This window comes from Phasianus colchicus, chromosome 3 (assembly GCF_987193195.1).
Source record: "Phasianus colchicus chromosome 3, bPhaCol1.hap1.1, whole genome shotgun sequence".
In the NCBI taxonomy this organism is placed as follows: domain Eukaryota; kingdom Metazoa; phylum Chordata; class Aves; order Galliformes; family Phasianidae; genus Phasianus; species Phasianus colchicus.
In genome coordinates, this window is record NC_143438.1 from 30899024 (window position 1) to 30926975 (window position 27952).

Below are 27952 nucleotides of genomic sequence, written 5' to 3' on the forward strand. Positions count from 1 at the left end.
GGGCGCGGGGAGGGAACGTGGAACGGGGGCGTGGGACGGGGCGTGGGACGGCCCCGCGTGGCGGCACCCCAAAAGGTCTCGGCGCCCCGGGAGCGGCGGGGCCGTCCCGCCCGCCTGCTGCAGGCTGAGCTGCGCGCCGGGTCCGCGTGGGGTTGGAGGAGTTGTGAGGCGGGACCGAGTTACGTTCACCGCAGGTAAAGCAGCCGCTGTCAGCCGCTCGTTCGTGCTCGCACGGTGTGCAGCGTACCCGCGGGTGTGCGTGCTCCCACCTGACGGGGCGGAGGGCTCCGCCGAGCCGCCAGCGCCGCGTTGAGCCCGGGTAAGCCCGGGCTGGCAGCGGGACGGCGCGGCCCGCGTGTGCTCCTGCTGCGTGGTGCCCGCGGGGAGCAGTAAGGCAGCGGCCTCGCACACTTCTTCAGGGCTTGGTTGCACCTTCTGCCATAACTCCTGCTTTTCGGTGGGGTTTTGCGTGGTTGCGCTTTCTCTACTCGGCCAAACTTCGGGGGGTGGTGGTGGGACAGCTGAACAACGTGCTGCAGTTGGCAGTACCCTGACAATTACAGTGGCACCTTTCATTTCTGATCGCTGACGACTGCCTGGAGTTACTCTCAGATGGGGCTGCTTTTGGGGTGAGTCTGTGCCCTTGGGCTGGGCAGAGACTCCCACTGCTGCAGTGCTCCCACCAAGCACCAAGTGCTCACTCCAGACAGAGCAGCATTCACTCAGGGCTAAAAAAGTGCAAGAGTAATTTTGATCATGTGCAAATTCATTGTGTTCTGTGGCAACCTATGTAAGAAGCTGTGGGAGAGCAGCACCATGGTCGGATACAAAATAATCAGTCTCTTCTTCCCCTTGCAGTGCAGTTTGGCAAACTTTGCAGGGCCAATGGAAAACAAGCAAACAGCAATAGAAAAACCCTTACAAATCAGGCTAATGGGAAAATAAGGCTGTGGCTTATTCTTTCCAGCAATAATCAGCTCTGATGAAGGCCCCCCATCTCCTTTTGGAAATAGCCACCCTACTGCCATACTGCCTGTGAATAAGCATTTGCTCAGCACTGGAACAGCTGTCAGCTGTGTGCATTTTCTCCTCACTGGAAGCAGGCTTGAGAGCACTGTGTGATGTATCACAGCAACAGTAAACATGTGGGATGTTTATCTGCATTGCACGCACCTACATGAGAGCTATCATTTTAAATCTGACAGCTGAGATACTGTCAGTGATCGCACTGGAGCTGTGCTCATTTACGAAGTTGAAGATACTGCTACTGACCCTATTCTGTTTGCCTCCTTCCTGTTAAATCCTTTAAATTAAAAATTAAAACAACTCTTTGACACTTTTTTTTTTCTTTCTTTCTTTCTTTTTTTTTCCTAAAACCTCACCTAAGCATTGTCCCTGTTACCAAAATGGTTTGCTTGTGGAAAGCAGTGCCATAGTTCGACTGCTGGAGCACTCATGAGGACACTTATTATTTCACAGAGAAGAGTGTAGTGGCGTTTGCAGCAAACAGGAGAATCCACAGTGCAACAGTAATGCCTGTGTGGCAGCACTTCTACAGGGAAGATCCCAATGTAATTGAGTAGTTAAGGCTGCTACCCAAAAATTATTAGCAAGTCAGTGGCTCTGTGGCCAGGTGGAGGCTGGTCGCAAGTAGTGGCCCAGATCTGGAGCCCTCTCCTGTGAAGAAAGGCTGAGGGAGTTGGGCTTGGTCAGCCTGGAGAAGGCTATGGGGAGACCTCATTGTGACCTTCCAGTATTTGAATGGAGCTTATAATCAAGAGGGAGACCAACTTTTTACATGGTCTGACTGTGAAAGTTAGCCTGTAACTAGCGGTGTTCCTCAGGGGTCGGTGCTGGGTTAGTCCCTACACCTCTGGGTGGGGACTGGGGTGGTAAATCCCCTCCTCCTGTGAGGACAGAGCAGGTCCGAGACCGCCTCATGAGACTGAATGTGTACAAGTCCATGGGGCTGGATGGTGTGCATCCCAGGGTTCTGAAGGAGCTGGCTGAGATGGTTGCCAAGCCGCTCTCCATCATATTTGAGAAGTCGTGGCTGCCAGGTGTGGTCCCGGATGACTGGAGGAAGGGTCATTGTCACTCCCATTTACAAGAAAGGGAGCAAGGAGGACCCCAGGAACTACAGGCCGGTGAGTCTCACCTCTGTGCCTGGGAAGGTCATGGAACAGATCATCCTGGATGACATGCTTGATCACATGAGGAAAGGGCGTGTGATCCATGACAGCCAGCATGGCTTCACCAGAGGAAGGTCATGCTTGACCAATCTGGTGGCCTTTTATGATGGAGTGATGGCATCGGTGGACAAGGGAAAGGCGACCGATGTCATTTACCTGGACTTGAGCAAGGCCTTTGACATGGTCCCCCACCATATCCTTCTATCCAAACTGGAGGGATGTGGATTTGATGGGTGGACCACTCGATGGATAAGAAACTGGTTGAAGGGCCGCAGACAGAGGGTGGTTATCAATGGCTCTATGTCCAGGTGGAGGCCGGTAACGATTGGTGTCCCCCAGGGGTCTGTCTTGGGACCGGTGCTCTTTAACATCTTTATCAATGACATCGATGATGGAATCGAGTGCACCCTCAGCAAGTTTGCTGACAACACCAAGCTGAGTGGTGCAGTTGACACGGCTGAAGGAAGGGATGCCATTCAGAGGGACCTTGAGAGGCTAGAAAGGTGGGCCCGGGTGAACCTGATGAGGTTCAACACGGCAAAGTGCAGAGTTTTGCACTTGGGCCGGAGGAATCCCAGGCATCCCTACAGACTGGAAGGAGTGGTCCTTGAGAGCAGCTCTGTGGAGAAGGACCTGGGGGTCTTGATAGATGAAAAACTTAATATGAGCCAGCAGTGTGCCCTTGCTTGGAAGGCAAATGGTATCCTGGGCTCCATCAAAAGAGGGGTGGCCAGCAGGGACAGGGAAGTGATTGTTCCCCTCTACTCTGCTCTTGTGAGGCCCCATCTGGAGTACTGCGTCCAAGTCTGGAGCCCCCAGTACAAGAAAGACAGGGAACTGTTGGAGAGGGTCCAGAGGAGGGCCACAAAGATGATCAGGGGACTGGAGCACCTCCCCTATGAGGACAGGCTGAAGGAGCTGGGCTTGTTCAGCCTGGAGAAAAGAAGGCTGCGTGGTGACCTCATTGCAGCCTTTCAGTACCTAAAGGGAGCCTACAAACAGGAGGGGAATCAATTCTTTGAAAGGGTGAGTGACAGCAGGACAAGGGGAAATGGTTTTAAGTTGAGGGAAGGGAGATTTAGGTTGGACGTCAGGGGGAAATTCTTTACAGAGAGAGTGGTGAAGTACTGGAACAAGCTGCCCAGAGAGGTTGTGGATGCCCCATCCCTGGAGGTGTTCAAGGCCAGATTGGATGGGGCCCTGGGCAGTCTGGTCTAGCATTAGGTGGGATGGTTGGTGGCCCTGCATATGGCAGGGGGGTTGGAGATTCATGATCCTTGAGGTCCCTTCCAACCCTGGCAATTCTGTGATTCTGTAATGAAATATTGGTGGGAAGGTGCTCTCTATGCAGAGCACTCCATGCTCTGGTTTCAGCTCAGTCAGGTTTAATAGCACACAGATGTTCAGTTGATTCTGAGGGGCTGGGCCAGCCACTTGGTGGGGCAGAGCTACTGCGGTGATGGTGCAGGGCAGGTAGTGGGACACATTGCAAGCTGTGCTGGGCTGCATGTGACATAGGCCGCAGGTTGGACATGCCTGAGTTATGGGTTAGATAACAGATGCAAAAATAAATCTTGGTTCAGTCTCCAATTTTTTTGTTGTTCAGGAGTGACTGTAGCTCTGTACTGAGGGGGCTGGGAGGTAAAACCCTCTTGTCATTTAACAGCCTGACATGGAGAGAGAGCTGTGGAAAGGCCAGTAATGCTGGAAGAGTATGAGTCTACTGAAACCTCTAATGTGTGTCCTCTGTTCTCATTCCTTTGGGGATCACCAATCTGAAACACATTTCACATTCTGCTTCTGTGGCCATGTACACAGGATCGTGCACCAGAAGAAGCAACTATTGCTTTCCTTCTATACATAATCTAGTGGATTTTCTCCATTTAATTGTCCTCTTTAAAAAGGCTTGGCTTCCTTACTCAGCTCGTGGAGCTTATTACTGTTTCTCGTGTGCTCTCAAAACCAGAATACGGTCAAGTTCTTACAGCTTCTTCCTCAGTATATCTATGGCTCAAGAAAAGCTCCTTAAACTTTAATGCTCCTATTTCCATCAAGTGAACATGTCAAAAACTCAGTAGGTATCCATCAATGCTAATAAAACAACTCATGAGACAGCAGCATTCTTGCAATAGCTCTGCAATAATCTCAACTGGAATTTATAATCCATATGCTGTTTCCTCAGACCATTACTGCAGACTTGTTCAATGTGGTATATGTATTTGCCCTGCCAGTAAGTTATCTTAGGTTTCCCTTAATTAAACAGCAATACAAATTTTAGAAATTGAGCGGTCACCTTCATTGCTTCGAGAAGAAATGCCATGCTGTAGTCAACTACCCATGACTACAGAACATGGTCGTTGTGTTAGTGACTTAGATGTGAAAGAAAAAATACTAGGAATATCTTGCAGTCAGAGATTTTTCAAGATTTTTGTTGAAGGCAAAAATGTTGGGCAACAATTAAGAACATCTTCTATGAGAAAAATAGTGATCATCCTAGAAAAACAAAGAAACATACTGAAGGAAAAGATGTGTGGCATTTCAGAAAGCTGCTAAGCAAGGGATGTATAAGGCTTTTGGAGGCATGGTACTGCTTCACATCTTCTGGAAAAAGACAAGAAAATACCGACTCCTAGTGCGTTACCATCCAAATAAAAACTGCTTTAGAGCATTAGATCATCTTTTGCTTAGCAGTGGTAAACCTTGCTTTTCCTGCCTACATGGAATTACGTATCTGGTCTTGATCCAAGGGCCATCATGCCTCTGCAGCCCATACTGCTCACGACAGCACTCTTTCTATAAAATTAACCTAACGTAGGAAAAAAGCAGTGTCTCTGAGTTCTGTGTTGAGAGCATAACGTGCCTCAATGTGAAGACTAAGTCCTGCAGTTTTAGACACTAAATCAGCATGAGTTCTGCTTCAGCAAGCACTGTGGAGCCTTCCCAAAACATATGGAAATGGTGCAGCTTTTTTGTGTGTTGTGTGTTTATGTGTGTGCTTGTTTACATCAGGCAGTCATTTCTTTTCTCTGAAGTTGTGGTTTTTTTTACCTCTCTGACACTCCATGCCACCCCAGCATGAATGAAGTGCTGGGAGGTAGAGCTGTCCTGGAAGCCAGATTTGCCAGATGGTGGCACAATGTGCACCAGGAGGTGTTGGAGCAAAAATTTCCCCATTTTTATAAAGTCCTTGCTACAAAGAGGCTATTTATAGTGTTATTCTAATAAGGAGCCAAAACAGAGCAGCCTTTTATTAGAACTCGCAATAGAGGGCATTGCATTGAGGCCTCCCCATGCATAAATACCATTTACTTATTGTGCAAAAGTTGGCCCAGAGAGCTGAAAATTCAGCTTGTATTAGCAAAGAGCTCATTTAGGTAGGAATGTTTTAAGGAGTTTAAGCAGTACTGGCAGAATTCAATTAATTCCATGTGTGACAATGTCATTTCATCCTAATTAGTTAGGAAATCAGAAATAAGAATTAACAAAAAAAATAAAAAATTAAAAATCCCCGTTTCCTCCTGAGACTCCATCCAGAGATCTGCAGGAAAAGTTTTTAAAGTTCTGTGTGTTGGAGAACATTTATTTAAAACAGTCTTTCCCTGACAGTTCAGAGCCTAAATAAGAGTACTAGTCAAAGAAATAATAACTAACAACAATAATAATGCCCTTGTCTTCGAGGTGGGTGTAAGCAGGCAGGAGAAAATAACTCTTAGCTTGTTTCTCTGCTGTTTTCTGCCTGTGGGAGCCGGGGCAGCTCCAGACGAGGGGGACACGTTTTGCATCGCACCCCTCCCAGCGAAAGCCTCAGGAGGGGACATCTGCTTCAGACAACCCAGGGAAGAAATCCCGGGACCGGCGGCTTTCTCTCTCGCAAGGGTGCCGGGGCCCGGCCTCGGAAATGGCAGGGGACTCACGGCCTCAACATGCCCTGTTCTGGGGCTTCCCCGAGAAAATCGCCTCCGTCGCCCTCTGAGGGGCGCGGGCAGTAGCGGCATCTGGCCGCCGAGGGGCGCCACGGAACCGCAGGACGAACGCTGTCCCGCGCTCGGCCCGCTACGGCTGCCACTATAGGCAGAGAGTGCGGGGAGCCTGCCCGGGCCGCCACGAACTCGGGGCCCTCAGGTGTGCGGCGTTGCGATTGCTGCAGGGCTCCTTCCGGCATGCTTTCCGTGCTCACCCACTGAACGTGTGTAAAGCATTAGTGGGAGCCATCAGCAACAGAGGGAGCATGACATGCACACAGAGGGACGAGGAACGATTTTAGGGCAGAAAGAGTCAGGTCCTCTACATATAACTAGTAGGTAGATAAAGGCTTTCTCAGGTGGTAGGGCCAATTGCATAGCACTGACAACAAATTACATTGTAAATCCTCACCTTTGTCTGAAACTGCAGTCTCTGCGTGCCGTTATTGAAAGGCACATCTGTGCTCATACAGAAGTCAGAGAGATGGGTGTAAAGTGATTACTGCCTTCAGAATCACCTGCACCTTTGTTGCTGTTTAAAACAAGAGGAAATCAGTTGCAGCCAAAACCTTTGGTATTGAAGAAGTATCCTCAGGAGGCAAATGGAGCCTCTCAGAAGCCTCACTGCAGGCTGTGCTGACATCCATGAGGTGTATGGGAGACCTGGAACCTTGGATGCAGGAGTGAACCCAGCATAAAGCTGTTTACCCTGCTGTGATCCGCCCCAAAGGTCTGCTACCAGTACAGCCTTGAAGAGCGGGAAATGTTTGCAAACAGCGTAAAAAAGAAAGAGACATTTTTAATATTTTATTTGTTAGTAGTTTAAACTAGCCAATTGCAGTTGTACTTCTCGCAGTGCCAAAGAGGTCAGAATGGTATATTTCCCCAAAGATATCAGAGTACAGGACTGCTTTAAAAAAATACAAGCCAGTCAGCGTGTGGCAAACACATCACATTTGACAATTATTAGAAGATAATTTGTGTCCTTTGGAAAGGATCTATAAGTACCAGTTGCTCCTCTTGCTTCTACTAACCAAAAAAAGATAAATGGCTGGTATTTTCTTGTTAAGATCTTTACGCAACACCAGAAATAATAGAATCACAGAGACTTTAAAGCTGGAAATGACCTCTGAGATCATCCAGTCCAACCAACCCATCCCACCATCCCTACTAACCACATCCCTCAGTGCCATGCTCACACATTTCTTGAACACCTCCAGGGATGGTGACTTCCACCACCTCCCTGGGCAGCCCATTCCAATGCCTCACTGCTCTTTCTGAGAAGAAATTTTTCCTAATATCTAATCTAAACCTCCCTGGTGCAGCTTGAGGTCACTCCCTCTCTTCCTGTCATGGGTACCCGGGAGAAGAGGCCAATCCCATCTCACTACAACCTCCTCTCTCGTCACTGTAGAGATCAATAATGTCTCCCTGAGCCTCCTCTTCTCTTGACTGAACAATCCCAGTCCCTCAGCCACTTGCCATAAAACTTGTTTTCCAGATTCTTCACAGCGTCATTGCCCTTCTCTGGACATGCTCCAGGGCCTCAATGTCTTTCTTGTAGTGAAATAATAAACTTATGTCTTCATGTTTCTATTTTACAGCTACGTAACATATCCTCAGGTTACTTCAATGTTTTTCTTGTTTACGGGGATAAACCTAATTAAAGAACAGGTATTTAACTGGCTTGTCTTCATTTGGCAGCCAACATGTGTACAGAGCAAAGGTTGCCAACAGCCTAAGGTGCACACTGTGCAGAATCCCCTCCCTTATACTTCAAATAAATGGCAGCATATGATGAATTCTGAAGCCGTTTCTGTGTGTTGCTAACTTGATGCTTTGAGTTTTGTTCTGATGCTGTTGCTATGCTGATTTGAGACAGGAAAATAGTCTTTACAGCATTCACTGAAACCAGAGTTCATTAGAGGGAAAGGGAAACAGTGGGAAAAAATCCAGACATCAATCTGGTACTCAGAAAAAAAAAAAATTCTTCCGCTCTGACATTCTGTTTCCCTGCATGTGTGCTTAGCTCTCCCAATGCCCTTGAAAATATTTGCATATGCCAACACCCCACTAAATGCAGCTGCAGGTGGCAAAAAGGCTTAGGTTTTCTCACTACTTCTCACTGGCAGCAGCAGCATTCCCCTGCCAGCACCCTGCAGCCTCTCCGACCCCAGGCATTGCTAGGACAAAGTCCTTTCACCTATTGCAGAAAGGCACAAACCTGAAGCCAAACACAGAGAAAGCAGTGAAGCTGGTGTCTGGTGCTGACGCCATCTGTAAACACTGTAAATCTGCCATCTCAGTTTTCTTCTAGACATCCCCAGGAGAGATGAGTTTGCGCATCCCATCAGTCCTTTTGAGTGCCAGCCACATGCTGAAGAGAAAAACCCCAAGAGAACTGTGCATGACTGGCTGAGGAGGTGCAATGACTTAAATTGTGCAGGCTGCAAGCAACACCATAAGTGTTAGGCAAGGACCAGATGCCATTATATTCCCTCTAGGATGGAGCAGAGTGATGTGGCAGTCACGCTTGCAAAGTAGCACAACTTTCTCCATCCGTAGCAAATCACAGAATATCCTGAGTTGGAAGGGATGCACAAGGATCATCAGGTACAACTCCTGGCTCCACACAGGACAACACAAAAATCAGACCATATGTCTGAGAGCATTACCCAGTTGTTTCTTGAACTCCAGCAAGCTCAGTGCCACAGCACGTGTTCTATGGAATCTGCTCCAGTGCCCAGCCGCACAGCATGAAAGAAACCTCAAACTTATCAAAACCCTTATTTGTAGGAAAGTATCACTATTGACAGTATTTTCCAGCAAATGTCAAGAAAAGAGTGTCTCTTCAAAATTTTCTTCAGAAAACCAGAGTTTTTGTTTGATCTTAACTTTTTCCTCAAACTTACAGCAAAGAACTGTTCTTACTGTATGTATGTATGTTGCTCTTACCCAAAGAGTTATCACCAGAAAATTGAGTTTCAGTACTTCTCTTTATTCAGAGAATTCCAGCTTTTCATTGCCAGTTTGAAAAGAGGTTTCAGAAAACAAGAAACTCCTGCTTCTGAGAAGCTTTTCCCTGACAGCCGGGCTATGCTGAAGCTGAGGTTAGCAACAGCCATCCCAGCCACTCCGCCCAGCTACCTGCGCATGTATGGTGACTCAACTTCTAATGACACAGTCACACATTCGTTTTTCCACTGAACCTGTCCCCTTTGACAGCTTGCAATAAATGAAAGTTGATCAGTGTTTATTTTTATCTTGTCTTTTTTTTTTTTTTTGAGTTCTACTTTTGGGGCAATTGTCAAAAGCATATTTAGCCATTTTGAAGAACTTGACACATGAAGATCTTCAGAACTATAGCTAAGCAAAGGCATATTTCTTAATAGAAGATAATTCTGCTTTATACTTCTAATTGTGCTAATGGAGGGATCCAGTAGCATTTTGCAGGAGACCTGTGTAGGCTCGAGATGCAGTGTTAATATTTCAGCTTCAGGGGAATGATGGAGCTCTTCCACAGCAGTGTGTTGTTGTTTTTTCCACCATACAGACTACCATCCTGCTTCACTTTGAAAAGAAATACTATTCAAAGGTTGCAAATGAAACATTTAGTGGTACAGCTGGCCACAGGCTGAAGGGACACAGGGACAGCACAAACTAAGTCAACAACTGCTGGCTCAACAAGGCACAGGTATGTAGGCAGAATTACAAAACCAAACATTCACAGTGCTTCCTTGTTCTTTGTTTGAACAGTTGACCTTCACATCATTTGCCCCCTTTCCTTCACTGTTGTCCTCTCTGCCAGAGAGATGATCTCCTCATGCTTTTCTCCTTCCAGTCTTCCTCATGCTGGGAGGTTTGACAGGAGGCTGGCAGAGGGCCTGGTGTTTCCCTGTAAGCCCTTCTTAAACCAAAATTGCTCTTCAGAACTGGCTGAGCCTCCCTCACAGGCCCACTTTCTTCTTGCTACTGGGATTACTGGAGGTAGAAGTTCTTCCCCTCACTGTGCATAGCTTCAACAAGTAGCAGCTCACCTGCTGCTTGCTTCTTCTGACCAGATGTGCTGCTCTCCCAGCAGAAGGGAATGAAACTTTGGTTTTGCGCCCTTCTGAATAAGAATTCCCATTTATTCATGACAGCTCCCATTTATGGATCTGCCCCAACAGTTTCTACTGTTGGATGGGAGGGCAACGTTTCAGCCACAGAGGACCGCATCATTCATCATCACTGACCAGATTCATGTCTTTTTCTGGCACAAGTGAGCAAGCATGCTGGTTTCCTAATAGATGCAAGTGCCTCAGTTCATGCTTGCCCAGCTGTGTAACCTTCAGGTGAGCTTGTTGCCATACTTGAAATTAGCAGATACCTGGAATGCGTTGCAGATGAGTAGAAAGAACTCGAGTGCACTTCTACACTGGTCTGCAGGACTTTGAAGAGGACTCCAGTTGCTCAGAAAACATTTGTGATATCCATCATTAGAAAAAAATACTGGGAGGCTTTGTAAGAAACCTTTCTATTGATTCATACCACATCTGAAGTGATTTTCTTGAACCTGTCCATCCCATTTCCCTTCCCCCCAGATTACTCCTGCTCCCTGCTTACCACAGGGGGAATGCCTTGAGCAAAGATCACTATAAGCTAATAGTGGTTATTGTAACACAAGGCCCACAGACAAGACCAAAGCTCCGTTGTTTCTGGTGCTAGAACCATACAGATGTCATGAGTCCCTACTACAGGGCTGGCACAAATGAGACAGCAGATCACAGCAGTCTTTGAAATGTTACCCCCACCTGCTTGTTCAAGGTTCAGCTAAGCCAGCAGTGTTCCTCAGAGTGTGGCATTACTAAAACCTCTTGGTGAGCTGACACCACAGGCTAGAAGGGAAGAATAATATTTCAAATAAGTGTACTGGCAGAGTTCAAAGGGATAATAAGCATTTAAATTCAACATGAAAGACATCTTCCTCTTCAGAGCTTTAGGAAGGAAAGTAGCCAGGCAGATAAACTATTTAAAAGCCCCTTTAATCAAGACTATCAACATAGAGATTTGTCTTAATTAAAAACATCCCCATTCAATCACATTAAAGAGAAAGTGATACAAAATGTAATTTATTCTTCTATTTGAATTTTTTAGAAGAACAGCAAAAACACTTCAACTTGCAGAGAACTCCTGCCTCATTAGAAGTTATCTTTGAGAAAAAGATTAATTTAGTCTATCTTGCTGCTCACATTTTCATTTGGAGTGAACTGTGCATTTCTATTTCTACCTTTGTAGAAAGACTACTTTCTCAGCTTCCCAAATATTTGAATTTCTGACTGTGACCAATAAAAAGACAGGCAAATATTTATTCTCAGAAATGTACTGGGGTCTCAAAAGAAGCTGAAGAAAACAATGCACTTCAAAGTGGAGTCCCCAGCAAAGAATGAAGAGGTGCCTACAGTCTGGATGGACTTGTGTTGCAAGGGCAGTGCAGACATATAGAGAGAGCAAGAGGAAAATGAATAGGACCAGAGAAGCCCTTGAAGATTGGCAGTACCAGGGAAACTTCACAAATAAGCATGGCATCTACCTGAAAATAAATACTTCTCAGCAGGATAAGGGTTGCTGTTCACTTCATTTCAGCCAGACTTGCAGACCTGTGTCATTACAGAGGAAGAGCACCATATGGGACAGACGTGAAGCCTGCCTGATCCTCCCACATGGTGCAGTCTGCCAGCTAAGAAACCTAACCCCAGGCAAGGAAAATATCACCATCTGACAGAGTTTTGCCAGCGTGAAGCAGCATTTCTCTCAAACCATGAAGCGGTTCTGTGGGACAGCCGTGGTTTGCCAAGGATAGATGCTGTTGTTGTTACTAGAGATCTGAAGGGGTTATGAAGTCATTTGCTCATCAAGCTCCTATTTCTTGGCATTTCTCAGAAATTTTGGTAATTTCTCCTCTGATTCAATCATCCTTGCCCAGCCAATACTGACTAAACTGACAGAAGCAGGCACATGTGGTAATACCTCAGACATCAAATGCTACCTTCCAGTTATAGTACAGCCATGTGCTGACTCAGCAACATAGCTTTGGCCCTGGGACTTGGTTGGTCACCCTTGGCAAAGTGTCTTTTGTCAGATTGCCAAAATCCAGAAACAGATTTGAAAGTATCTCATGTTCTTCATTATGTCTTGCATAGGGCAGTGTGAAGAGTCATCTTGTCCTCTCATAATGGCCAAAGTAGTCAAATATCCCATTACCTCAACAAAACAGCACCAGAATAACCAAGCACTTCTTGATGAAGTGGAATGGTCGCACACAACCACCAATATGCCCAGCATGGTTCTTCCATACTCCCCTCAGTCCCACAGTGCTTTTCTTCAAGCAACAAATATTGCCGTCTTGTGGTAGCCCACTAAATTTGTGCTCATTAAAGGACAACTGTCCTGTCTGAGCAGGAAGATCTCCAGTGTCAGACTGTGCTGTATACTGAGGCTTCTGCCTGCCAGAGCTCTTCCAAGAGTTGGGCTGCTCCCTGGAGCTGTCTAAGAATGATATATAGTCCTACAGGTACATGTGGAAGCAGAGGAGAATCTGCCTTTTTAAAAAGGAAGGAACACCTGCATCGTCATCGTTACCTATAAAACTGAAAGTAACTTCAGAGCAGCTCAGTCTCCTCATTTTGCCCTTCAGAAATGTGATGACACTTTTCACCAGTTTCTATTTGCCTCATTTCCTAGAAGGGAAGGTGCAGGCTCTGAGCAGAACAGAATTGTGCCAGCTTATGGCAGCAGTCACCTGGCCCACACACTCCTGTGAGATGTTGTAAGCTTACTAAGCCCTGAGTGCTGCCTCATTCTGCTTTGTGCATTACAGACAACCTTTCCTTGAATGTAACCTTTCTGGAGATGCAGAAAAGGCAGGATCTGCCTGAGCTGCTTGGATGAGTCCTAGGCATTAAATCTATTTCACTCTTACTTGAAACTAAATCAATTTAAGGATTGTTTGATGGCTTTAGTTAATTAGCCAGGTTTCTATTTGATACTGGTTACTCTTAAATTCAATAAGAAAAGATTATTTTCAGTATTATCTCTTCAGATAAGAAGCATTACCTGCTTTTCCTGATATAGTCATCTCTTATTAAGTAGTCAAGGAGGATTCACTACTGCCTCTTGAAGCTAAAGAAATGTCAGAGGTATGAAAACATTGACATTTTGCTGCAGTTAGATCTCTGAGATCAGCCAGACAGCTGCCTCAAGGCTAGCTACCAGATTACTCATCTGATTTTGTTGCTGTGATATGGCATTTTTGCATACAATTACTGTGAGTCACTCCCTCTGTTGTCAGCCCCTACACCAACTCCCTTGCCCCATTTGTCATGGTTATAACAGTCTCAACATGGCCAGCACCAGCAACCCAGAGCTACTTGTAATGTTTGTTTCAGTAATGAAGTAAGAACATCCTAAAATCCTTGTTTCCTTTACCAGTGCGAAATGAGATGGTGCGTATGATCTGCTTTGCAAATGCTGAGTATAACAGGATTAAATCCTTAGGGTGCAGAAGGTTTGGATAACTCAGCTGTATCTGAATGCCCTAACAAAAGATTTTTACTTTTAAATGACTTTCCTTCCTTCTACCTCTCCCAATTTCATTTTCATTTTATTACAAATGTTTCCAAGAGTACTAGAAAAAAAAGATTAAAATAACTTGCCAGAACACTGTCTGAGGATTCAAGACGCATGCTTTTGGTCACCTACTGTGCCCTTCAGCCTTGTGCCAGTGCCTTTCAGCTTACTGTTGCCTGTATTTTTGATCTTGCCTGACTTTAAATCATGCAAGAGCAGACAGCAGTCTTTCTACCATACAAAGGCAGGTTACTCTTTCTTTTGGCTGGGACAAACTGCAAGATGCCCTAGACTTATCTCACCGGTTCCAGCAAACTGAATATCTTTTTGGCAATTGAGAAAAGATTTACTCATTTCCATTTATTTGTTAAAGAAAGTTACAAGAGATGTGCTGTAAGCAGTACAGCAATACAGTTTGACTGACAGTGTCATAACTTCTTCCTAACCCATCATTCAACAGAGCAGGCAAAGCAGTGCAAAAGAAACCTGAGTAACATTAGGAAACATCTTTCCTGAAGTTGATGGTTTCAAATTGCAATGAATTTTGGGAAAGAAAGCCCATCACCACTATCACTGCAGTCTTCAGAGTAGCAAAGCTCTGACCAAAGTACAGCAAGACATTATTGCCTTCCTACACTGACTCTGTTCCTGGTTTTGGTATTTCCGCTGATTTGTATAATGGTTCAGGACATTACAGTAAGTCTTAGAGAAACAACAACAATCTGAATAGCAAACCCTCCATGTCAGTACCCCACACGTTTTTCCTTTCTTTCATCCAGCAGTGAACACATTGGCTTAAAGATGAGCATCCTCTCAAGAGCATCTCTGAACACTCTAACACCCTATTCAATAAGAGGGATGGAAGAAACCCACAACATAATAACAGATCAGAAGCTATTGATCTACTTAAAAATATTGATTCTTTAATTAACTCAGGTCAGTAAGCTCTGGAGATCTTTTCCAAGCATTATCATTAGAGCTACATCATATTAAAATCATACAGAACATTAGAAGGGAAGAACTGGAAAAATTTTTTTTCCCTTCCCTTAACACCTATAACACAATAGAACGCACAGTAACAACAGCAGAGCAGCACAACTCCAGACTGCAACAAGTGAGGAAATGCTCAAACATGACAGCAGAAGCACAGAGATAAAGAAAAGACTCTACTTACCCTCAAAAGGCCTCAAGTACACAAAGACCTCTAAGGAGAGGCTCTCAGTTCCACTGCCAGCCCTTAAATGAGGTCTGGGAAGTGGTGGATCCAGGCTCCTCCCCTTCCAGTCACTCAGGTGCATGTGATGCACCTGAGCTCCCCTAGGTTGGCCCCACCTTCCTACCAGGTACTCAATCACTGTTTCAAGTTTCCAGTTTTCAATAGTACCATGAGTCTCTCTCAGATACATTATCCCTAGGAGCAGATGAACCTTCTCCATGTATTGTGGAGGATGGTTTCTTAATTCATCAAAACCAACCTAATTTTCACAAGGGATAATCTGTTTTCCCTTACCACCCCTACACTCATCACCTTCCTTCAGCCAAGATTTGCATTTTCAGGTGTTGCAAAGTGAACAAACAAAGTAGCTGTTTTGTTACTGCATTCATTTTCCAGAAGATCAATGTCCTAACACACTTAATTGTACAAAGGCAAAAGCCTAGGAGCAGTACAAAGCATGCAGCAGGAGCACTGTGCCACAGAAGGGCAAGGACCTGCCTTTCCAATGACATCTCTGTCCAAGATCAGAGTAAACCATGCATAGTACTGTCCTCTGCAGTGGGACCACTTCCAGCTCTTATGCCTCTGGTTCACTGAGAGAGCTGCCAATGCTACCCAGCCTCAGTGTGCATTTAGAAGTATTATAGTAATTTATTTTAGCAACTCTTGTGTACATATGTGCACTGCTTTCTTTCAGCCTGCTGCACCCCTTTTTGCCTTGACCACAGCTAGAGTTATATTGAGTCACAAGTTGTGGCTTATGATTTATTATTATTTTTAAAGATTCCAGATTCTTACTAGCTGCAAAACTGTGGAGTGGTAGCAAAAGAGGCCATAGATGTTTCTACTTCTGTGTGAGCTATTTTACTTTATATATATATATATATATGTATGTATGTATGTATGTATGTATAATTTTGGTGCCAAAGATGCAGATAAGTACCAGTGGTATTTACTAGCATGATAATATGGGAAAGAAATGGACTTCTATTCATCTGGATGATTTTCACGTCTTATCTATCCTTCAAAAGGTTTGAAGTCCAATGCACACAGGAGCATGGAACATTTATAGGTTAAGATCTTTTGTGTGTTTTCCTAAGCTAAGGAATAGAAGACATTCTCAGGACTTTTTTCTTTCTCCCACTAGAAGCAGTATGCAAAATGTAGTTTCCATGATCACAGCATAAGTCAAACGGGATGACAATTTCTCTTAAGTACATTTCCATCCCTCCCTGACCCCCATAACTCTCCCAACTTTTCTCCTGAGCCTATGCTGAAGGTAGAAGTTGGCTGCCTTTTCTGCCTCGTGCATTTCTGCCTTTGTCTTTGTACTTGCAGACCATGGTAGCTCTGAAAAACAGCAAACTGTAAACCCCCTCAGAAGGGCTGTTGATCAGTTTCACCTTACTGCTTTGCATGTCAAGGCTCTGCCTTCAGGAGACCTTGATCTATTTGCTTGTTTATCCTGCTTGAGACATAGCCATTGTGCATGAAACTTCAGTGAAGTTTAACAATTCCAGTGAACCATCTCTGTGATTTACAAAACAATACTGTCTAAGAGTAAACCCTTTGGGTAGAAAGAAAAGGATGTCAATTGATTAAAGAATACAGGTATGCCTATGAATAAAGCATTTTCCAGCAAGCTTGGAAAGCCACCAAAGCAAATACATGGAGCTGTTTATTCCTTTGAGGTATTGTTTAGGTTTCTTCCAGGTGTGTAAATGAGCGCTCATTCACGTGGGAGCAGTTATCCTAATTCTGTCCTTCTAGTTCCTAGGGTTTTAGGACTTCTACTAGTTTTCCTCTTTTTTGTACCACACTGATTACAGTACAGTGTGCCCTCCCTAGTTAGTGCCAAGCCTCGAATTTTCTTTATCACAATAAACAAGACCTCTCTCAGCTTTGAATGACAGGGTTTGTTCAGAGCAGAAGCAAGGGCTTACTCCTCTCTTTAGCTCAAAAAGTCTGGCAATTACAGGGTATACCCTGAGCTACAAGGAAAGGGGCTTAGAGTCTCTCTAAGAGCCCTCTCCCTGCCTCTCATGAGCCCAAAGGCTAGGAAAGCTTGTTTAGTAGGACTGCTGTTACTGGATTTCAGCCATAGTTACACTATGACAGCTGCAAGCCTGTGCCTTCGGAAGCATCTCAAGCACCTCAACATCAATGCAACCTGCTTACCCCTTCCTTGCTGGTGCTATGTCTGCGCTCTCTGCAGTACAACTCCTAGCAAACAAGAGTTAAACCACTGTGTTGGTTTTTTATATCCCAGTGGTACATATCCAATAGAAATTCTATCAACCAACAGCAGAGTTTACATTTGCACAATTTCTAGACCAAATAGATTAACTGCTTATAAGTCATGTTATGTACCAATGCTGGCTGCCTCATATTAATTCTCGTTGACAGCCCAGTTGCTCCAAATTGGCCAGAAAGTTCTAACTGGGCTGTTCTGAAGCAGATGCGGCATTTGTCCATTGTCTTTCCCTGGTAGAAATGCCAGTAGGATTTCTTTTTTTGAGAAAGGTCACATTTATTTGGGTTCTGTATCTAACTGATGCCAATGAACTGATGTTCATTGCTAGTCCTTCTGAAGTGATCCCATTTCTATGTGGATGTTTTAGATGAAATCCAGTTATATGAACTTTATTTCTTATTTCATATGAACTTTATTTTGCCTCCAGCCTCCTGCAGATGGTGAGACCCACACATCTCCTGAGCCCTGCAAGTGCAACGTGTTTATCCCAACCTAGCCATGCTATGTGCAGGGAAGAAAACAAACCACCCATGTTTCTTACAGCAAGCCACAGCTTCAAGGCTTTGTTATGTATTATTCTTTTCATCAGTGAGAAAGCGTGCAGAAAAACACAGAGTCTGGCTGATCAAATGCACCTGGTCAGAAATCTCATGATGTGAAGTCCTGGCATCGCACGCAGTCGGGCGCTGTTTGAATTTCCCCATCTATTTTGGGCAAGGCCGGAGAGATAGTCATGTGGTGCAGCGTTAAGTGCCTTGCTGAACCCAGGCCAAAGCTTGCCTAGAAGAAACAGGCAGAACTTGTGAAAGCATACTAAGAAAAGGGAAAGATCTTTTCCATTCTCTTTTCTGTAAGGCATGGAAATGAGGAACACGTCAACAATAAATTAGCCAGAGAGGAACATTTGGATTAATGTTTCATAAGTTTGCACATCTGGCCAATTACAAGATGTGATTTACTGCAAGCTCTAACTCTATGTATAGACCTCTGTTAAGTGATTAGGGGGAGGAATCTCCCTCCCTGCCTCACCCAGATGCTTCACTTCCTGTTTTAATTTCATAATGGACAGTTTGCATTTTCTGCAAATAATAATAGGATCTGTTTTCTCTCCCGGCAGCTTGCTCACTGCATTTGGTAGATGAGCCTGAGAGGGAAGCAGCCTTTAGAAGATGGATGGCATAGCCCTGCATGCAATCTGCTGTGATGGGCATGGCAGTTCCGCAAAGAGCATCTGTCTGCATTGATGGGAAAGACTTCCTGTTTACTTCTAAGGACAGCAAATTGTTTACAGGAGGATGCTCTTCCATACTAATGAAAGATTGCTGGCAGCTTAGCCCAGCCCTGAGGAACATAGGGCAGTGCTGGCTCTGAAGAGCTGTGAGTGCTGAGCTCTTTCCTCCTTTGAGATTCTTACTTATATCTCAGCCCTGTGAATTATGTGCTGTTCTCCTGGTCCCTTCCCTGCTGCTTCCCTTTGAGCCATTCTGTCCCACTAAAGGGCATGAGTTCGAGGGCTGATGTTGTATGAGTTACCCAAAAGGTGTTCTCCATCTTCCCAGGGTGAGATGAGGTTCATGTCTGGCTGCCTGAGAATGTGGAAAAGCAGTGATAAGTCCAGACACCCCATGTATGCTCTTATTTACTCCTACAGAATTGTACAGAATGTGAGAGGGATATTAAGCAGCTGTGGGCTGCATGGGGTGCTAGTGTGAGTGAGTGTATCAGCAACTGCTTGAGCCCACATTTACAGGCTGTAGGAGAGATACATGCATAATTCATATACTTTTAATTAAATGGTAGCATCTCACAATATATTGCATTTATTTTAATTACATTTATCTCCTCGCTCTTGTTGACCAACTGAAGCATCACTTTTTTTATCCTTTCAGTTACTATCTGAGCATAAACAACACTAATTAGACTTTAGGACAAGACGTGCCAAAGGAGCTGTGCCAGCTCTCCCCACAAAGGTTTCAGTGCCAGAACAGGATGGCCAGGAGCTGCCAGGGGAGACAGGAACTGCCCTGGGATGCTCCAAGGAGAGAAGTCCTACACATCATAAGGCTCCTCTCAGGCATGTGGAGATTGGCTGAACCACTTCAATATTACAGGAGAGTTTCTTTCAGGATTAAGATGTCCATAGAAAGAGGAACCTGGAGTTTTTGCTGCTGCATTCATATGTAACGCATACAGCTGGGAGACAAGGCTGCTGAGATCTACCAAGACACTCTTTTTTATTGAATTCACTGCTGACCTCACACTGTTTTATGGTGAGACCCATCAGATGCAGTGAGCGCAGCAACTCACCCACATCTTTCAGCGTTGAGTAAGCTGAGCTGGACAGGCATGGGGCAGCTTGTATGGGATGTTTCACACTACCAGTGGGAGCACCAGCAGTGTTCTCCATACTGGGAAACCAAAGTTGGGTTGGTGGGGAAGGATGGGAGCTGGATATCACGCATTGGATGAAAGTGCATTGCTGAGAAATACCATTCTGTCAGCCAGAAGATGGTTTCCCTCCTTCCAGAAAGATATTTAGCAACTGTGGTTTGCTAGCTGCTGCTCTGCAGGCCTAATTTTTGTGGTGGTTTTTTTTTTTTTCCTGTTGATTTGTCTGTTTGTTTTTCCTAGCACACACACACACACAACAGAAAAAAAACAATTACTACAGCGTCACTGTGGTTTAATGGTATTTCTCCTGTGAGACCAGGTGGGCATACCTAGATCTTTGTTACTGATTTTGTTGCCACAACAGTAGTTCAGGTTTGGCAGGTGAGAGGTTGTGCTCCTATTAAAAAAGTAAAAGAAGGAGAGAAGCATCCAACTTGTGCTGCCTTTGTGATTTATTTCACACTATATGTTGCAAGATTAATTCCAGCTGTGTTGCTTTGGGAAGAGAGCACTTACTTTGGAGCACCTGATGGAGATTAATGAGTTGGCAGTTTGGCTTTATGGAGAAATGAGACATTGAATCATAAAATAATGGCAGTTGGAAAAGACCACTACAATCATCTAGTCCAACCACCAACCCATCCCCATCATGCCCACTGACCTGTCTCTCAGTGCCCCGCTGACATGTTTCTTGAACACCTCCGGGGACGGTGACTCCACCACCTCGCTGGGCAGCCTGTTCCGATATCTTCTGAGAAGAAATTGTTTCTAACATCCAATTCCCTGATGCAGCTTGAGGCCATACTCTCTTGTCCTATCACCATCACCTGGGAGAAGAGGCTAACTCCCTTCCCCCAGCCTTGCTACAATCTCCTTTCAGGTCATTGTAGAGAGCAATAATATCTCCCCGAGCCTCCTTCTCACCAGAGTAAACAATCCTAGTTCCCTCAGCCCCTCTCTGTAAGACTTGTGCTACAGACCCTTCACACCTTCATTTCCTTTCTCCGGACATGCTGCAGGGCCTCAGTGTCTTTCACCCCATCCCACATTTATTTTCTGTGGTTCAAAGTTTGACACAATAGTATGAAGTGCCCTCATGGTGAAGTCACCAGAAGTCCCTCATGGTGGCATTCTGGCCGTCACAGTGTCCCAGGCAGCCTGGAAGCAGCACTGCTGAGGTCAGTTGGAGATGCTGGGGGTACCTACAGTCCACTCCAAAAGAAAACCCTTCTCTCTTCCTGCCAAACCACCTTTGCCCTTGCCAATCCTGGCACTTAGGGAGGACCCATCCAGCCTGGCTGGAGCAGGCAACAGTTAGCACAGAAATCTCTTTGTTGTTGTTGTTGTTCTGGAAAACAGCAAGGTAATTTTTTTTTAAAAAAGGATTCTTGAGTTCTTCAAATCATTAGGCTCTGTGATGCTAAGCATCAGTGGGTAAATATCTTTAAGCCAAAGAATTTGTGCTGTTCTCCTTGCATGTCCAAAAGATTTTGCTGATGGAAGGCAGAGAAAGAGCAGTGTGGAAGGGTGAGCAGCTCTCCATTGCAGAGCAGGGCAATCAGCGCATGGAGCAGTAAAATCCATGTGGCTTTTACACATCCCTACTGTGAGATGCTCTGCCAGATACCCTGATGTGTGGTCGCTGGCACTGTATTTCATATAACTAAAAATATATAATTATGCATGACTAGTATCAATTGCATATACAACAGTGCAGTTTTATATGTGTCGTTTTATAATAAACTAAAAAGGCAAACGTTTCTTTAGGTGGTGCTTGGCTGTCAGGGCACCAGCAGCAGACGGTGTGGGTGGCTTGCTGCTCCCTTTCTCCCTGTTGCTTTCCCCTCCTCTTCCCCTGACCATCACAGCCTTAGAGCCTGGAGCACAGCCACCCCATATGCTGTATGTGCTGCTGACAGTGCACAGGAAAGAGCTGTGATGGCTGGAGCTGCCAAAGGTGTCTGATGCCTCAGCTCTGCAGATCTCATGCCTGACTTCTCACAAAAAGGGCAAGGCTGCTCTCCTTATCTCCCACCAGGAGATGGGATGCTCCCATGAATCTGCTCTGGGTGGTTGGAGGAGGGCAGTGGCTGACCTTCTATGAATTTCCTCATCCCCTGGCATCTCAGGCTGGATATCAGGAAAAGGTTCTTCACCAGAGAGTGGTTGGGCACTGGAGCAGGCTCCACAGGTCAAGGCACCAGCCTTGCTGGAGCTTGCTCAAGAGATGTCTGGACAACACTATTAGCCATATGGTCTGGTTTTTGGGTGGTGCTGCATCAGCTAGGAGTTGGACTCGGTGATCCTTATGGGTTCTTTCCAACTCAGGATATTCTGCAATTGTATGGTCTCTTCAAGTCGGTATGGTGACAGCCAACCCTGGGGTGGGGGGTTGCTGTAGGGTTCTTCTTTAGGATAAATTGAACTTAGGCATGTGGGGATCCCTGTGCTGGCCACCCAACGGCTTCAGCAAGGGTGGCAAGAGCATGGCTATGGCATCTCACAAGGGCTGGGGCTTGCTTCACCAACCTGCATCTGCACCAGCACCTTCCTGACCCACAGTAGGCTTTGTGCAGCATGGCTGGGCTGCCAGCTATGGCCTCATCTTTCCTCTAAGTTAATAGTTCCCATGCAGTGTCTCTTTCCTACTCTAGAAAACACACCCCCTGAGAAAGAGACTTGATCTTAATGACCTCACGTCCACTCCCATAGATCAGTCACTCAATAATAAAACAAGCTGTTTCAGATTTATATCTCTACAGTCCTCATGCTTCACAGTCCCAACCAAGTTACACAGGTGTGTTTGGCGACCTTTCAGTGCACAGCTGCTCATCCCCTGCACCCCAAAACACTATTTTTTTTTAGTAAAGACAGATCTTAAGGGGAATTAATTAACTAGATTTGCTGGTTGGATAATCAATTTTCTTGGTATAAATTGAGTGCTGATGGAAGAACATTGATCTGTTGCATTTCCCTGTATAGAGATTAAAAATAGATGAATACCCAGCTGGAGAAGTTGTGATGGGATCATATTCCTTCCCAGTACAGAGTTTTGACAGCCTCAGAAAATGGGGTGAATGTTACTGGGATTTCATTTCATAAATGCATTGGGAAAGTGAACGTGAAAATGTCCTAATTTAGAGATCTTTGAACAAAAGAAAGTGGAAATGTTTCATTCTGAAGCAGCTTCCCATTAGGCACTGATAGGCTGGCAAGACCAAGGACAAAATCTAAGTGAAATGTTTTAATTGTATTTAAACAAAAACTACTTACAATTATATTTTAGAATACTTTTTAACATATTTATTTATTTATTGCATTTTCCTTCACAGAGCAGCTCAGAAAGTTGGGGTCTCTCAACCCTGAGTGCAGTGGATGCCTTATCCCCAGCCCTGCATCCCAGCAATGCCTTTTGCCACATTTGGGGCCCAGCTCAGACACCAGCGGTATGCCAGGGTTCATGTTGCTCTGCCTTGGTCTCACCAAGGTTCCACTGCTGCGAAATTCAGCAGAGAATGCCAACTGAGGGCCCACAGATAACCGGCACATACAACTCAACCACATGTTTCCCTTATGTATGTGTTCATGGAAGTTTATATACATGTTTAGGAGGTCCCATGTTTAGGAGGTCCCCCCTCCTAAGTCATTGAACTGACTACAAATTGCTCAGACTCCGTGATTTATTTTTCATCTCATTTATTGCAGGCATGAATACAGGAACAGGTAAACAGCTGAGCCGTAAAAGTTTCTCTCCAGGCATGTTTTCAACAGAATGCCATCACACACTGTCTGGTGATACATGCTGCTACCCAGATGGAACGAAACGGGGTGAGCAATCTTTCCTTAAAGCTGCTGCCCACCAGCCCAGGCTGCAGCTGCCAGAGAAGCCTTCTCCTCCCCTCACTCCCTCTCTTCCTTCTCCTCCCCATGGGTTCTTTTACGGCACTTAACTTTACAAAACACAGTTGTGAGGCTGATCTTACATGCAATTACAGATCAGCACCAGTATATTTATTGCAAACTCCTTAAACATCAGGACATCAAAATTAAAAAAAAATAGAAATAAAGAAAAGAAAATAGAAGAAAAGAAGGAAACAATATTCCGTTGCATAATTACGAGTAAGTTTTTGTAGCCAATGAACCAGAAATGTATTCAGAAGAATAAACAGAAAAAAGAAAAGAAAAACAAATGATATTCATAAACAGTTCAAACGAAACATGGTGCTGCCTCCAATGAAACATTTCCCTGCATTGCCAGCTCTGTTTCATGAGCACATAGGGTCCTGTGTCAAGAGAGATGTGAAGCCACGAGCTAAAGCTTCCCAGGAGTTAATTTTCAAACACTGCATTTCCAGGGGCTGAGTACATCTGAATGTGAGAAATCTGCACATAATGTGGGATCTGATTGAGACCAGGGATCTCGAAAACACGGTTATCCCCTTTTAAACAAAATAGTGAAAGCACCTGAACCACACAAAAATGAGCCACAATTGCTTGGCTTCCATAAGAGATTGCAATATGAGAAAATATTTAACTCCTTGCATAGCTGCTGAATTGGCCGCTAAATTTTGCTTGAATCACCGAAGCATGACAACCTTGCATTCTGCCAATTGGCAACTTCACACCCAAAAGCTGAGCTTTGCCTGCCAGGTCAGGGCACCCTGTTGGGCTCTACTGAAAGCCGGGAGCCCCAGAGGCCCACGGATGCCACCATGGCCATTCAGGAGGCATCCCCAGCTGTCCTGGTCTCATAAAACCAGCTGCTGCCTCTCAGCTCCAGCCGTGGCGGCTGTCCCGGCCCTTTGCTCCCTCCATGAGGGAAGAAAGCTGTTCTGACAACAGGGCGTTCAGTGGCATATTTACATCTAATGAGCTAGGTCTTGCTTACAGAGCTATGCTGGTCACAAATTGAATCTCAAAGGACCCCTGGATGGTGTAGACTTGGCAAGGGCTTGCAATGTAGGCCTAACCAGAGGGACAGAGGGCAGGATTCATCTCACTTAACAGTAAGCAATTTAAAGGTAGACATTGAAGTCAGAGGCACCTCTGGAAGGCAGTCCCTTGGATCTCTCTGCAGGGAGAGCTGGATATATAGCATTAGTTGAGATGAATCCTGTCCCTGGAGGGCTGGAGGGCAGGTTCCTTCCAGCCACCTGTCACTGGCTCCGGAGACCATGCTTCAGAAGGCTGCCGTTTAAATGTGTTATCTTTACATGTGTCAATGTACATGATAATGATAGCCTGTGCTGGGCTTCATGCTGCCACAACTACATATGCAAGCTCATTAAAGCTAGCTCAGATACTTCTGCACTATTATATAGACATTCCTTCGGGCAGAGTATCCTTTCACACCTGTAAAGTTAAAGCCTAGGGGCAAACCTAGACTATATGCCCCCAGCATATGTTCATGTTGACGTTGTCTTGTTTGCTGTAGTTTGGATCGCAGGTGTCCTAAAGTTATGATTTCCAACTGGAGGCAAGGCAGGAGTGTTTGATATTTCAAAGGATGTAGAAACTGAAATGCTTAGGCGTGGCTGAAGAAAATACATAGAAAGAACAACATGATGACATTCTGCAGGTAAAAGTTTAGTTCAGTATCAGTCTAATGCGTTAAATAAAGCTCCATTAGACTGCAGAATAGGAAACAGTGGCAGCCAGTAGATAAGACACTAAAACAAGACAAGGCAACGTATGTGGGGGTTTTTGGTGGGAAATGCCCCACTGGAACTGAGTGACCACACGAGTCTTTCCCTCTCCATTTGGGGGTCTGAGGAGCTCAGCTAGGCCAGAGCAGCCCCAGCTGTGGGGACATGGCCACTGCAAAGTCACCTTGGTTCACATTTTTTGTTTTCCAGTTCTGAATAATTTAGTGTAAGAATTTTTAGACAACGGGAGTAAAAGGCTGCACTTAAAAGAATAAACTAATAGCTTGTTGATGAGCAAGAAAATCAGAAGGGCTGGTCTGAGTCAGGCATTCCATTTTGCTAAAGGCTTTTGCGTATGTGACCAGACTGCCCTAATGCAGGGAACCGGATGTTTACCCCCAGACCTGAAGGCACATTGCAGGGTTCTCAATGTCCATTCCAAGGCAATCAGTACAACCAAAGCATGCACTCAAATTTGATTTCCTTTGTTTTCCCTCAGTGATGACTTTGTGAAACAGGCACCGGATCACATGCAAGTGGGCGCTGCCTAACTGCAGCAGATCAGGTCCAGATAGGGTCAGTGCAGTGCCATTTGCAAACCTACTTTGCTTTCCTGAAACAACATCTCTATTTAGAGTTTTTGTGTATTTGTTCTTTCCAGTGCTCAGTTCTGTTTGGATGTGGACAAAGGTGCTGCTGCTCCTCCTTCCATCGGGACCTTTTGGGACGTGGTAAGCAAGGAGAAATGGGAAACAGAAGATGCAGACTTTGATGTGTGTTGCATGTTCCCTTCCTTTCTGATCTCTTCACAGCAATTTAATGTTCCTAATTCATTTTTAATAATCTCAGGCTGATGGAGAGGTACATGAAAACATAAGGAATAGAAATGCCTTGGCACCATAACCAGAAGACGGACAGCATACAGGTTGTGTCTGATTACCCAGAAATGTCATCGGAATGCTCTGAAATCTGCAGTCCAGGTGTGTTTCTATGACTCCTTGTGCCCATTCCTGATGTTGAGCTACATCATTGCATTTTGCATTGCGGGTTTCTACCTCACAGTTGTACTGTTTATTTGGCCCCATTTCATGGTAACCAGAAAGGTTTGGGGTGCTGGATTTTAACTGGGAAGCCTCATGCTAGTTTCTTGTCCCAGTAAATCTAAGATTGACAAGTCATTTTATACCTCTAACATTGCAATCCACAGTCGTGTGATGCCCTCAAGATTTCTCCTCTCGAAGAGGAGAAAGCAGAAGAGCACAAGCTAACTGAAGGAAACTCAGTCTCACAGCAATCACTTCCCAGCCTCCACACAAACAAACGGGTTAAGCTGAGATAAAGCCATCGTAATCAGTATCAAATTAAGGACAATCTTTTATCTTAGTACAAACCAGAGAACACAGTGTACAGAGTAACAGAAAAATATACATCTTCAGCCATACAAAACGCACAAAAGCTTTCCTGTTGGAATAGTATCTTGTAGCTGACAGTCAGTTGTTGGTAGCTTTGTAGGCAACCCTGCACTGCTGGACAGGGGGAAATGGAGAACTGCTCTTTAAAATTTAGGAAACTGTTGGTCATATTACCTGTATACCACAACACACTCCTCGAGGCTGCGGTCCTGCTGATGAGAACACCCACCCAACCCTGTACCACAAACTATTTGTATTATTTTTAATGTGATCTATAAATCAATGCAGCAGGAAGGTGGATCAGAGAGGGGAAGCGCCCTGGCTGTGCCAGCTGTACTCGTGCTGCCCAAGCTCTGTAGCCATCTACGTGCGGGCAAGCCTGAGTGCCCAGAAACGTGGGGAAGCTGGAACTTCCCACCAAGTTACAAAAAGTCAGTATCAAGCTAGAGAGTCAGTAGCAAATCACTTTAAACAACTGTTTTTGTTTTTTTTTTTTTAAATCATTAATGGAAATAAAGTAAGATTTAGCTTCTGATTGAGGTTGAGAAGGCAGACTATGGGGAGTGTTGGGTGCGTATACCTGTGTGGAGGGGTGTCCTCCCCCTGCAGCTATTTGTATCTCTGAGTAAAGGTTAAGGTTAGGAATTTAGTAAGACAGCCACTCGTTTTTCTGTGGAGACTAACAGTCCTGGGGTTAGGATGTAATAATCATTCTTCTGCTTTAAAAACGGTTCTTTAACAAATAGCAGTAGCTCATTGCAATTTTCAGTTGTACAAAATGACATATTTTCTATGTTACTATCAAAATATTCTGCATAACATTAATTTCTGTGCACTTATTAACATATGTACAGAACAGTGTTTCCCAATAGAGATCAGTTTGCTCCTTGCTGATCCTTTTTGCCCTAGATTTACCAAAACCAAACCTGAAATTAACTGTGTTAATAGTATAAAATCTCAGGAGAGAGAAAGGATTGAAGGTTTATTTCCCAGCAGCAAACGAATAAAGGAACTCCTTCAAGTTAAAGTCTAGCCAAGACTAAATTTTAACCAACCGTAGTGAATCCAGGCGAGTCAGGAATATCACACGTTTTCCCGATGCATTATGTTGAGTACACAGAAGCAGAGGAATGTAAACAGACAGAAGGCACATGAAAGGCCCCAATCCATTCTCCATCAGACGGAAGCGAGAATTTCATAATTCTGTCATCAAGAGTCTTTTCATCATTTTCTCTCTCTCAAGTTCACGCCTCAGAGTCTCAGCGCTGTGTA

General features: G+C 44.9%; 1 protein-coding gene and 1 long non-coding RNA gene across 4 annotated transcripts in view; one reads left to right on the forward strand and one right to left on the reverse strand.

Moving 5' to 3' along the window:
* The first annotated feature begins 39 nt into the window (after window positions 1-39).
* Window positions 40-26225, forward strand: LOC149918494 (uncharacterized). The gene is made up of 3 exons (XR_016465062.1): window positions 40-194; window positions 25930-25999; window positions 26118-26225. It is a non-coding gene; the product is annotated as an uncharacterized LOC149918494 (long non-coding RNA).
* EPB41L4B (erythrocyte membrane protein band 4.1 like 4B) overlaps window positions 23317-27952 on the reverse strand; it is a 168637-nt gene continuing 164001 nt past the window's right edge. For all 3 annotated transcript variants that reach the window (XM_090137209.1, XM_031589147.2, XM_090137210.1), the window contains one exon: window positions 23317-27945. In XM_090137209.1, coding sequence (XP_089993335.1) covers window positions 27876-27945 — 70 coding nt within the window. In that variant the 3' untranslated portion in view covers window positions 23317-27875. The remainder of the gene's footprint in view (window positions 27946-27952) is intronic.